The sequence below is a fragment of the Canis lupus genome, chromosome 35 (genome assembly GCF_011100685.1).
Source record: "Canis lupus familiaris isolate Mischka breed German Shepherd chromosome 35, alternate assembly UU_Cfam_GSD_1.0, whole genome shotgun sequence".
Classification (NCBI taxonomy): Eukaryota; Metazoa; Chordata; class Mammalia; order Carnivora; family Canidae; genus Canis; species Canis lupus.
The window spans coordinates 6,861,059-6,873,514 of NC_049256.1; the positions used below are offsets into that span (position 1 = coordinate 6,861,059).

The following is a 12,456-nucleotide window of genomic DNA, read 5'->3' on the forward strand; positions in this document are numbered from 1 at the left end:
ATGGTTGATGAGGATGATTGAGGGTCCAAAGGGCCTGTGGCTGTGGCTTACCCCAGGCCAGGTTGCTGTTAAGCTGTTCCCTCTGTTTCCTCTGTAGCTAGTCACTTATCCTAGTGCCTCTGACCCCATGCCAGATTTGGAAGGAGGGGCCATTAAATTGTGCTGCACTCCATTTCTTACCCCATGGTGAGGTGGAGAGATGATATTAACATTTTCAGATCCAAGCCCTAGTCAAAATGATTCCTGTGTCCCTTGTCCAGGACAAGAGCCTAAAACAACACTTCACCACACCAGTCTTTCCACCAAGCAGGAGACTGATAATAGCTGTGTGATCAGTTACACTCTTGGTGATAGAAAATGCTAGGCTTTTCTTTTCCCCTATAACTTTGGGAATGTCTTAGCAGAGAGCGACACTGTGGCTGAAATAGTGCTAATAGCTTCTGCTGGGTGCTGTGGAGGTCCTACACCAGAGAAGTTTATTACCCTCTTTCCCTCTCTGAGAGGGAAAAGGTAGTGTTTAACATTAACTGTGTAGTTGGAATGATTTTATTCCACTTAGCATTCTGCAATCCTGGACTCAAAGATATGTCACTGTGTGGACACACAGGATATATATGGCATGCTAAAGAGTCAGTGATGGCATTGCTAGGTTTGTAAGGCCCTAGATGGGGAATTCATTGTAAATCGTGAATGACGACATGCTGCTTGTGAAGTGGGCTTTGGAAATGGAATCAACACTCATATTCCCACATGAATGCTTCAAACCTTACCTGTGCTTCCTTTTCCTCATTTCTGCCAACCATGTGGTTATGTAGTCCAGAGGATATTCTTCTCATTTGCTAGGGGAGAGATAGGAGATGCAAACAGATAGCAAGGACAAGGAGCTCAGCAGGAACCTGGGAATCTTGTTCATGGTGCTCTGCTTTTGCGTTGGCTATGTGGGAGCTGCACAGGGATGCCAAACCTGGGTAGTCTTGTCTCAGCATCCAGCAGATCCTGAATATTTAGCCAGGACTTGAGCTTGAATTTGATTCTTTTACTAATTAGTTATGTGGCTTTGGCCCTCTTGAAAAGTATTGAGCCGATGGGAGTACAAAATATTGCAACTCCTACAGAGGACAGTATTAAAACTATAAGAGCATTAACTCTCTGACTGACAGAGTGTTTTGTTGCAGCATTATTGTTCATAGCAGAATAATGAATATAATTCAAGTGTAAGGATTTTCTACATAAATGGCACAGCCCCTTGCTGGAACACTGTGCAGGAGTAAGGAAAAGAATGAGGAGGTAGTGCTGTGTGTATTTAGGTAGAGAGTCCTCCAGAATGTATCATTAAGTGAAAAAAGCCTGGTGTAGAATAATGTGCAAGAATGCTGTCTTTTATATAAGACAGGAAGGAAAACAGATGTACATGTTTGTATTTGCTTATATCTGGTGATATGAAGGCAGCCCTAGTATGGGCCTGGGTCCAAGAGGAGGGGACTGAACAGGGGACAGGGATGCAGTGATACTTTAACATATGCCCTATTCTTCCCCAGTTTTATTGAGATATAATTGATATACAACGTTGTATTAGTTTAACATATACAACATAATGACTTGGGATGTGTATATATTCTGAGATGATCACCATGATAAATTTAGTTAACATTCATCACCTCACGTGGTCACAAAATTTTGATCATTGTGATGATGTCACTGGTGGTCTATCATATATAAAATGTATCCTCTTACAGTATTTTGATTTTGAACCCTATGAACATATTTACCTATTAACCTTTCTAAACTATTTATTTATTTATTTATTTATTTATTTATTTATTTATTTATTTTTAAAAGATTTTATTTATTTATTCATGAGAGACACAGAGAGGCAGAGACACAGGCAGAGAGAGAAGCAGGCTCTATGCTGGGAGCCTGATGTGGGACTCAATCCTGGGTCTCCAGAATCATGCCCTGGGCTGAAGGCGATGCTAAAATGCTGAGCCACCCAGGCTGCCCTAATTTTTTTTTTTTTTTTTAAGAGAAGGATGGGGAGAGGCAGAGGGAGAGAGAGAGAGACTCTAAGCGGGTTCCAACCCCAGCTTGGAGCCTGATTTGGGGCTTGATCTCACAACCTTCAGATCATGACCTCAGCTGAAATCAAGATTCAGATGCTTAACTGAGCCACCTACGCACACTAAAATAATTTTTTTAAAGAAAGCTTTTAGAATAGAGAGATATTGAGAAATCTGAAAAAAAAAATGCCTATATAGCTACTTGCTATGTATTCAGTTTAAAGGGCTGTGGGTCTTTTTTTTTTTTTTTTTTTTTAAAGATTTTATGTACTTACTCAGAGAGAGAGAGAGGCAGAGACACAGGCAGAGGGAGAAGCAGGCTCCATGCAGGGAGCCCGATGTGGGACTCGATTCCAGGTCTCCAGGGTCACACCCCTGGGCTGCAGCGGCGCTAAACTGCTGTGCCACCGGGGCTGCCCTGTGGTCTTAATTAAACTGAAACAGAAAAGATGGAATTGTCAGGTAACTTTGACAGTGGTGACCAGGTAATTTCCCTAGTGAGACTGTGGTCATAGTATGATCTTAATTTTTCTAAGAATTTATTTTTAGCCTTTCATCCTTTTTCTCCCTACCCTGCTTTCCTTCCTTGGATGCATGCTGTTTCCTGTGCAGAAAGCCTGAGTAGCAGCCCTGGTATCAGAGCGCTATATTCTACTATTTCTCTGCTGCCAACTGAGGGAAGAACCTGCTGAAAAATTAATGCCCAATAGCACTTATTAATTGCATATTTGTATAGTCAATTTAAAAAATTACCTGCTTCAGTGGAGGGAAGCTTTGGTAGGATATATAAAATCACTGGTACATGCTCTGGTTTGGGCCATCAACCTTTTAAAATCTAGATTTTCATATCTCCAGGGCGAGGTTCTTTTTTTTGGGGGGTGGGAGGACATGGTTCTGATAGCAAAGTCTCATCTTTAAATATAAGGAGTAAGGGAAACAGAAGAAGAATCCCTTAGTGAAGCAATAAGTCAGGGCAATGAAATGTATTAAATGAGGTACATGATGAAGGTGGGTTGGAGGTGGAATGACCCCTGTTTTCATTTCAGAGTGGTTAGGCACTGCAACATGCATAGCAGGCAGGGATTGGTGGGGGGAGACCCACACACAGTCCCCCTTCATTATGTCCCCAGGTGGTTTTCCAAGGATCCAGGAGTTGTGAGGCTGATACACAAAGGAAATGAGATGCAGGGTCGCCTTTCCCAGGCCCCTGGTTTCCTGTGGCAGTTTGGGGCAGATAATATCTCACCAGAGTGGAGAGAATTAGTTTTCTTGCTACGCCTTACCCATTGGAGCTCACATCACTTTGCTGAAGGAATTTTCACTAATCATTCCTGAGGTCCCAGTAGACTTCGTGCTCTCTTCATTCTTGAACGAAGTCAGCATCCTCATTTAGGAGAGAAAGCAGAGTGAGTGCGCAGATTGCCAAAGAGGATCTCTGCCTTTGAGAAAACCTGGACTCGCATAGGTTCTGTACTGAAGACCCCTGGTGAGATAGTCAGCATTATACCCAGTGGGGAGAAGAGGCAGCCAAAGCTCAGAGAGGTGAATTAATCTGCCTACTGTTTCACAGGAGAAAGGTAGAAATCTGAGACTCGGATCAGGTTTGGTTTCTTCTCAGGTGTTCTTTCTTCTGTGTGGTCTTCAGCTGAAAATTAAGGTGTATAATTTTTGACAGTTGCTATTGTCTTGCAGAGTCCTGTGGCAATTTTTAAATGCTCTGAGCTTCACTTATAAATATGATTTAGTAAATCATTACATCCAAACCAACCAACCAACCAAGCAAACAAAAAACAAAAGAAAAAACTTTGGCATTATTTTCCATTAGATATATAACACCTGTGTGTTTAATTTCTCTCTATCATCCCAATAAGAGATTGGCCTAATACATAATGAATCCATATGATTTGGACATGTTTTCAATAAATTTTCCTCTATTAATATGTAGCATGGGATGCCTGGGTGGCTCAGTGTCTGCCTTTGACTCAGATCGTGATTCCAGGGTCCTGGGATTGAGTTCCACATCAGGCTACTTGCAGGGAGCCTGCTTCTCCCTCTCCTATGTCTCTCTGCCCCTCTCTCTGTGTCTCTCATGAATAAATAAATAGACTCTTAAAAAAACATATGTAACACAAAATACATAGCTTTTAGTGGATTTTTTTTTTTTTTAACTGACTCCTGATACTTGGCATGTGAAATAAGTCAAACTTAGTAAAGATTTTAGCTGGCTATTCAGAATCACATCTTTTTTTTTTCTTTTTATTTTTTTCTTTTAAAGATTTTATTCGCTTATTCATGAGTGAGAGAGAGAGAGAGAGAGAGAGAGGCAGAGACACAGGCAGAAGGCAGGCTCCTTGCAAGGAGCCCGACATGGGACTTGATCCCCGGACTCCAGGATCACGCCCTGGGCCGAAGGCAGGCGCCAAACCGCTGAGCCACCCAGAGATCCCCAGAATCACATCTTTTAATACAAGCTGTATGATGATTGATGATGATTTTCAACTCAATATATTAATACTTACTGTAATTTTGAGGTTATGGGGAGAAAAAAAAGCATATTTTGAGTATAACATAAAAGTATTCAATAAATGATTACACTACCAGTGATTAAAAAAATACTGTTAATGTGTCAATGTAACTGGAATTTAAATTGTTAGAAGTTATAGAAAATACGATATTTTGGCAAAAATTACACATAAACTAATAGACTTTACTTTGAAATAAAGACTATTTGTATATTAAGTAGAGTTATAGGCTTCTCAAAACTGGGGTTTCTTAGATTTTGACTTTTGCCTGTTGCTGTGAAGGAAGCACTGAAGTTCTTTAAAGAAGAACAATGAAGGTAAATTGTGTACGGATTTGGCATTCTTTGCAAGGTCATATAGATTTGAAAAGGAAACTTTTAACAAATGATCTAAGGAGGTGAAGAGGTTTAAAAATGTTATAGTCGCGTTGGCGATCTGTGTTTTCTTAGTTTCTGTGATATTATCATCAGTGGGTTCTGCTCCACAGATGAGTAATACTAATCATCTTCATATATTCATAAGTACTTTGGTTAACTTCCCTGCATTTTCTCACTCTGCGGGTGGAGTTTTCAGGGTGGAGTGATTACTTTCTTGCCTCCTGACAGACGTGAGCAAGAAGAAACCCAGGGCCAGGGTGACCAGTGTCTTAAAACACAAAAGAGCAAGGGTTGATGCAACCAACATGTGGACATTTTATCTGAAGAATTCATTCACTATTAAAAACATTTTAATCGGGATCCCTGGGTGGCGCAGCGGTTCGGCGCCTGCCTTTGGCCCAGGGCGCGATCCTGGAGATCCGGGATCGAATCCCACGTCGGGCTCCCGGTGCATGGAGCCTGCTTCTCCCTCTGCCTGTGTCTCTGCCTCTCTCTCTCTGTGTGTGTGTGACTACCATAAATAAATAAAAATTAAAAAAAAAATTTAAAAACATTTTAATCCAAGGTTATAATTTTTTCTACTTTGAGAAGTGCTAAACCCTTCAGTAAAAGAAGGTTTCCAGAGAAGGGTGATATCCTTACATCACTTTCCAGGGCAGTTCTTGTGCTAGGTTGACACAGTCAGCACCAGCAACTCAGATGGATGTGGAGAGAGAATCCTGTCTTTGTGCAGGCTTCACTTCCCACTGACCTTATGCAGTAGGGATTTAGTTTAGGCTTCGTAAAAACTGGTAATAGAATAACTTTAATTAACACTCGTGGTTATTTTCAGGGCTTAGTAATATCTGAAATATTCTTTTGCTCTGACTAGTGACTAAGGGGGGACTTAAGTTTCTACAGATGTGAGGTATAAAGCTATATAAACTAAATTCTATGTGGAGTGTCTAGGGGGCTCAATCAGTTAAATATCTGCCTTCACCTCAGGTCATGATCTCAGGGTCCTGGGATTGAGCCCCGCTCCTCCCTTTTCTCCCTGCTTGTGTGCTCTCTCGCTATCTCTCTCTTTCAAATAAATCAAGAAAATCTTTAAAAAACCCTAAATTCTATGTATTTAGCTTGTCCAAAGGAATAAAATAAGGATATGCAAGAAAAATTAATTTGTGTAGACCTCACAGAACTCTGTTCCAGGTGATGTTTAATTATGTGATGATGGAAATCATTGTGTTAGCCCTGAGTACTCATCTTGCTTTTGGTAGAATTTGATCCAAGCCATGTAAACAAAATTGGTTTTTCTAAATTGTTTTCCCTAGGTGATTTGTGCTTATCTGCCAGGAGTTACAAAACGGAATGATAAAAATTGTTTATCTGCCTGTCCGTCTGCACTCAGTTATATATCCCAGTGCTTCACACATTTCCGTTTGCCAGCAGGACTGCCTCTGTAGCTTTGTAATAAAAAATCTGGTAGGGGATTGTTGGCCCCAAAGATGGGCAAACACACAGGTGTACGTTACTTTCTTCTCAGAACATAGTGGCAGATAAGCACCTGCTCTGCACATAGGAGCTTCCATATAGAAAAGTCAGAAGGACTCAGGGGATCTGAAGACACTTCTCCAGTGGCCTGCAACAGGATCAGCTTTTTTTCCCCAGTTAGAAAACCTTGGCGAAATCTATTCATTAATAAGAAGGATGGAAGTAGGAGTGCCTAGGTGGCTCAGTCAGTTAAGCATCTGCCTTTGGCTCAGGTCATGATCCTGAGGTCCTGGGGTCAAGCCCAGTGTGGAGCTCCCTGCTCAGCAGGGAGCCTGCTTCCCCCTGTCTCTTCCTCACCCCTCCCCACTCATGCTCTCTCTTGAGCATGTGCTCTCTTTCTTTCTCAAATAAATAAATAGAATCTTAAAAAGAAAACAAAGGAAGGAACTATTGGTTGAAACTTAAAATCATTCTGCTGGAGTGAAAGAAGCCGCGCCAAAAGAAAAAAAAGTACATGCTCTGTGATTCTATTGTTATAAAATTCTAGGGAATGCAGACTCCTTTGTAGGGATGGAAAGGAGATCTGCAGGTGCCAAAGAGTGTGAGGGGTGAGGAGAAGAGATAGGGGCAACAGGCAAATGGGTAGGGTTACAAAAGGACACTAGGAAACTTCTGGGGGGTGATGCATATATTTATTGTATTGATCATAGTGTTGGTTTCATGGATGTATACACGTTGTCAATGTTTATCAGGTTGTGGATGTATATATGTGCAGTGTAGTGTTTGTTATAGCATATGTATAACAAGAGGGAAATATTGTATTACTGGTGTAATAGAAATCAGCTGTCACTTGCTATAGACAGCAGGTAAGTAGGAAAATAAAGGCAATGAAAGAAAAGCCTACCTTGTCCTTTGTCATCTGGGGCATAAGGGAGGTTCTCGTGTTTCATAATTCTGTTCCCATGTGCTCTTTGATTCTTGGAATAGCTTCTTTTGATGGGTAGGAATTACATTTTAATTTTTAAGAAAAGCAGTTTTGGAGTTAGGCTGACCTGGGTTTGGCCTAGTCTTTTGCTAGCTGTATGCCTTTTGGGCAAGACACTTGACCTTTCTAATCATTTTTTTCCCTACCTGTGAAGTGTGCTGACAGAGGCAGAGTAAGTCCTCAATAAATGGAAAAAAATTTGTTATTATTATTTTTTTATTTCATTTCACATTCTGATTCCGACAAGGTTTAAAATGCAGATAGTCTTGGGTGAGAAAAGGCAGTGTTTTCAATTCATAGGAGGTAATGTTACCATGGAGAAATGGAATCAGAAGTGTCGCTTAAAGAAGAAGAGAAACATCGTTACACAAAGCGAAGGGAGCATGGGCAGGAGCCTGTAGATAATTTGTTAGCTGCCCACTTTCCTGTGTTTCTCACCGTGGGCATCTAGCTACCAGGTAACCTTCTCATCTGGTTTTCCTGTTTGTAATGACTTCTGCTTTTTGCAGGCGTTGTTTTTACTTCATTACTTTTTCCCTTTGTTAGTTAATAACATCATTGTTTATGAGTGCCATGTTCATGATTGCTTGTTGAGAAATTCATTCTAGCATTTAGGCTGTACTAGTTTGTTTTTTCAGGTGTATGAATATTTGTCATTCCTCTGTAGAACAAAATGTTTTGACTTTCAGGACGTTTTGCTTACATTTATCTGATAGATCTTATTTAAGTTTTATTCGTTCTTCTAAATCTAATTAAAAAATTAATATACATACTTATAGAAACAACAGTTGATTAGCTTATCCTAAACTGTCATATTGTTGATAAGTAAGTTTGCGGGATATATAGTAAAACTCTTTTTTCTTTAACTCTGAAAAGATACCATTTTCACTTATAGAACTAGCAGAATCACTTGCTTTCCCATGATCTTGACCTAATTTTTTCCCTCTGCCAGGTGTTTGCAGGGATTTGACAAGTGATTGATTTGGTTTTAGAGGGTCCTGGAGCTGCACAAAGTGTTTTTCATATTGGAAAAGACATGCCCAGTTTTTCACAAGTTTTAAGATTTATTGCCTCCCCCTAACATGTTGCAAATGAGTTTGTTTACTATTTATTTTACTCAGAATGTCCTAAGTGTTGTCATTAGCCAAAGGGCAGGCTTGATCTAAGGAAGGATAGAGTGTCTTTTAACACGGTCTCTTTTTCTTTGGTATCTTTGCAGGACTGGACATTAGATGGGTAGATTGCTACTTTCCTTTTACTCATCCTTCCTACGAGATGGAGATTAACTTCCATGGAGAATGGCTAGAAGTTCTTGGCTGTGGAGTGATGGAACAGCAACTGGTAAATTCAGGTAAAAAGGAATCCAACATTTTATTTATAGGCTTTCTTATAAAAGACTTTCTTTTCCTTGAAGTTCATTTCCATACTCATTTTTCTGTGTATTTACATACCCCTACAGGGGCAGCCTCATCATCTTTCTCTCCTGTTGCCCTGCAGACTTATCCCTGACACTTAACTCTGGAAGAACTTAATTTCTCACATTTAATTTTGCAAAGATTTCTTTTTGGGGGGCATCTTCCTTGTTAACATTTAAGTGTTGGACTTCTACTTTATAATTTTATATTTCTTGATAATGTTGCTTTGCAACTGCCCATAGGCTTTTGATGCAAATCACATGAGTGCAGTTTGTCTTGCAAATTAAGAACCAGACCAATGTATAATCCTTTTTTGTTCTTATTTCATTTATAACAGTGCCCAAAATTCAAGATTTTTCCGAAAATATGACAAAAAAATATAAAAATACTCAGACCTGCAATGTTTAGTTGTTTGCTGCCCTCAGTGTTGGCGGTACCACCTGACTGAGGTGAAGTGGGAAAATGAGGCCTCTCATTAAATCCTACCTGTATCTGCAGGTACTTGAGAAAGATCTCTACAGCTCTTCTCTGCAGGACCATTGCTTAATAAAAATGAGTATTTCTAAACTTAACCTCAGAGCTGTTTTTTCTTTTTTTTTCAAATCACTATCTGAATGTAATTAAAAAATATTTTTTTCAGAGTATAAACCCTCCTTGGGAAGTCAGTGGGGTTGAGGGTGTGAGCAGGAGCTCTCTGTGAGCTGTAAGCAGAGGGGAACTGATGTGGGTCCCACTGTGCCCCTCCCCCCTTCCTATAGTAGGATGTTTGCTCTGTGGACTTGGAGGGCAGTGGCTCTAGTTCAGGCTTCGTCACAGGGCCTCGGGCATCAGAATGGAGAAGAGCGGGCCCTCTTGGTGACTAAGAAATGTGGAGAGACCACTGCTAAGGTCAGGTGGTTAGATATTAAGGGTGGAGTGAGACAGAAGAGATAAGATGGCCAGGAAGTGCAAGATTTGTGATGTCCCGCCTGGAAAACTGGAGGCCTGGCTTTCCCTTCTTACCCATAGGTAACCTCTGTCTGCAGGGCCTGGACTCAGCACACACATTCCTCTCCATTCTGCCAAGGAAAGCGTGGGGGGTGGGGGGGACGCCTAGCACAGTGCCAACGCTGCTTGGATGCTTTTCAAATATTTGAATGACCGACCTACAGAAGAGGGACAGAGAGGTCTCATTGTTAAGGGGCTGTGAATAAAAGTTGTGAGGTTTGGGTTCGAGTGTCTGTCTTAGGTTTTCTGTCAGTTGACAACTGTGTCTTTGGGCAAGGGGCTTAACCTCTCCAAGTCTTAGTTTTCACATAGTTAAAATGGATGCAATGAAACATCCCTCAAAGTTTCACTATGAGGTTAATCGAGGTGACACATGTAACATGCTCATTTAACCACAGGGTCTGGTACATAGTAAATCTTGACTAAAATTAATTGCTGTTTTTTTTTTTTTTCCAAGTCATTAGAGCCATTTATCAACAGAGTCCTCCTTAAAAAGGAAGTATTTAAACAGAGGCTGTCCTGCCTATCCCAGAAATGATTTCTAATTAATTGGAACTTGATTACTTCTTTGATCTCAGTTATCTTCGTATCCATGATTCTAGTTTGAGTGGTTTAGGAAGGAAAAAGAAAATTAACTGTAAGAGACAACAGGAAAATCAGCCTAAAAGGTGTATACACATCTTAGTAGGAAATACAAAATATTGGGAGCAAATATGTAAGATTTAATCTCTCCTTGAGTAGGAGCTAGCTTCAAATACTTCTGTGAGGGGATTAGCACCTGCTTTCAGCCCAGGGCGTGACCCCAGGGTCCTGGGATCGAGTCCCACATCAGGCTCCCTGCTTAGAGCCTGCTTCTCCCTCTGCCTGTGTCTCTGCCCCTCTCTCTCGTGTCTCTCATGAATAAATAAATAAAGTCTTTGGAACAAAACTACACAAATACTTCTGTGGTGTTTTTTTTGTTTGTTTTGTTTCTTAGAAGATTTGAAGGAATCCCAGGCTCCCCTCTCCGGAGCCCTTGCCCCTGGGATTGTGTGTTGTCAAGGGTGGGAACTGAGAAAGCCGGTTAGGGGATGATCAGCTCACATGCCAGTTGTCACTAGGAATTGTGCTTCCTTGTCTCTCTTCCAATATCCTTGATGGGTCTTTATGAGGTTTATTCAGATAGTAATTGGCCGAATATAGTTATCTAAAACAGGTCTCCAAGTCATTATTGCACATTAATGAGACTGCTGTTCTACAATTAGATCAGCCATGTCAGGTATCCTTGAAGGAAATGACAAAGCGAAAGAAAAAGAAATTATACCAAACCAAACCAGGACATCTAAGATGCAAATATGTTAGGTTCACACTTGCGGTAGAATATGCTGTAAGTTGGTGGGAAATTGTACAGATAAAATGTAAATATCTTGCAAGAGAGGGAGACAAGAAAAGGGAGAAGAGATGATTTTATAAAGAAATTCTGTGTGGGCTTTGCTATTTGAACTTGAAGTTATTGTGACAAAGTTCTGCTCCGTGTTCTCAGACTCGGATGTGTTTTGACATCTGGAGTTAAATTTTAAACTGTGTGCCTGACAGTCACTAACCACAGGCATTATTTGTAAGAACAGCTAATTTTCTGTTTTCTGAGTTCCCGTGGCCTGGAGAAAGGCAGACTGTGCACACGTCATCCCTCTAGTTCTGTTTGCCATTCCTACTATCTCTCCTCTGATATTTCCTTCCCTCTCGTCTCCTCCTCCCCTCCCCTCCCCTGCCATGTAAAATAGAACTCCCAGGGGCACCTGCTTGGCTCAGTGAGTTATGAGTCTGACTCTTGCTCTCAGCTCAGGTCTTGATCTCAGTGTCATGAGTTCAAGCCCAGTGTTGGACTCCATGCTGGGTGTGAAACCGACTTAAAAAAAAAATAGAACTTCCAATATATACTGAAATTGATGGTTGTAAATCTCCTTCTTTACCGGTCTCATAGAGGTGCCAGTAAATGCTGAATTAACTGGAAACCAAAGAAACTGGGATGGGATGGTGATAACTTGCTGCCACACATGGCCCTTCCTCTAAAAGGCAACCCTTCTGCACTGAAAGCTTTGGAGACTTTCTTTCCTTTAGCCTTGAGAATAAAGCTCCAATGTTAGGCACTGCTGTTAACGCCATTCACAAAGCCCCAGAAAGGGACCATGCTATGCTACCCAGATAGTAAACTGTGTGATTTTGAAGTGTCTAGAAATCCCTTTCAAAGCAATGATTATGTCTAACATAGAATGAAGAATTTGAAACCAAATGAAACAAACAACAGCAAACAGAGCTTTCTTTGTTCTGTTTTATTTGTTACCAGGCCATCATGTATGGTATCTCCTATGATAGAAAGCATTTAATTAAGAGTGATTTTAGATTGCTAATATGAATAGTCTGTGAAAACACTTTATTACACTTTTAAGTTGACTTTGGCATAGACATAGTTTTTTGGTTTCTTTTTCCTGGAATAAGATAAGGCTCTTCCACATGGCTTATTGAATTTTACTTTATATTTTCTTCTTTAATTTATAGTGTATTCACCTTTGCTTTCAGACTTCTTAGATTTAGTAATTGCAATGTGGGTGGTGACTGCTGTCATGATGATTTGATTGGTTTTTCCTTGAGATGTTTTGAGGG

At 40.5% G+C, this 12,456-nt stretch overlaps 1 protein-coding gene across 8 annotated transcripts in view; it reads left to right on the forward strand.

Moving 5' to 3' along the window:
- The window catches only part of FARS2 (phenylalanyl-tRNA synthetase 2, mitochondrial), a 499,622-nt gene that overhangs the window by 177,870 nt on the left and 309,296 nt on the right, over positions 1 to 12,456 (forward strand). For all 8 annotated transcript variants that reach the window (XM_038584089.1, XM_038584093.1, XM_038584088.1 and 5 more), the window contains one exon: positions 8,631 to 8,762. In XM_038584089.1, the coding sequence (XP_038440017.1) occupies positions 8,631 to 8,762 (132 nt within the window). The remainder of the gene's footprint in view (positions 1 to 8,630; positions 8,763 to 12,456) is intronic.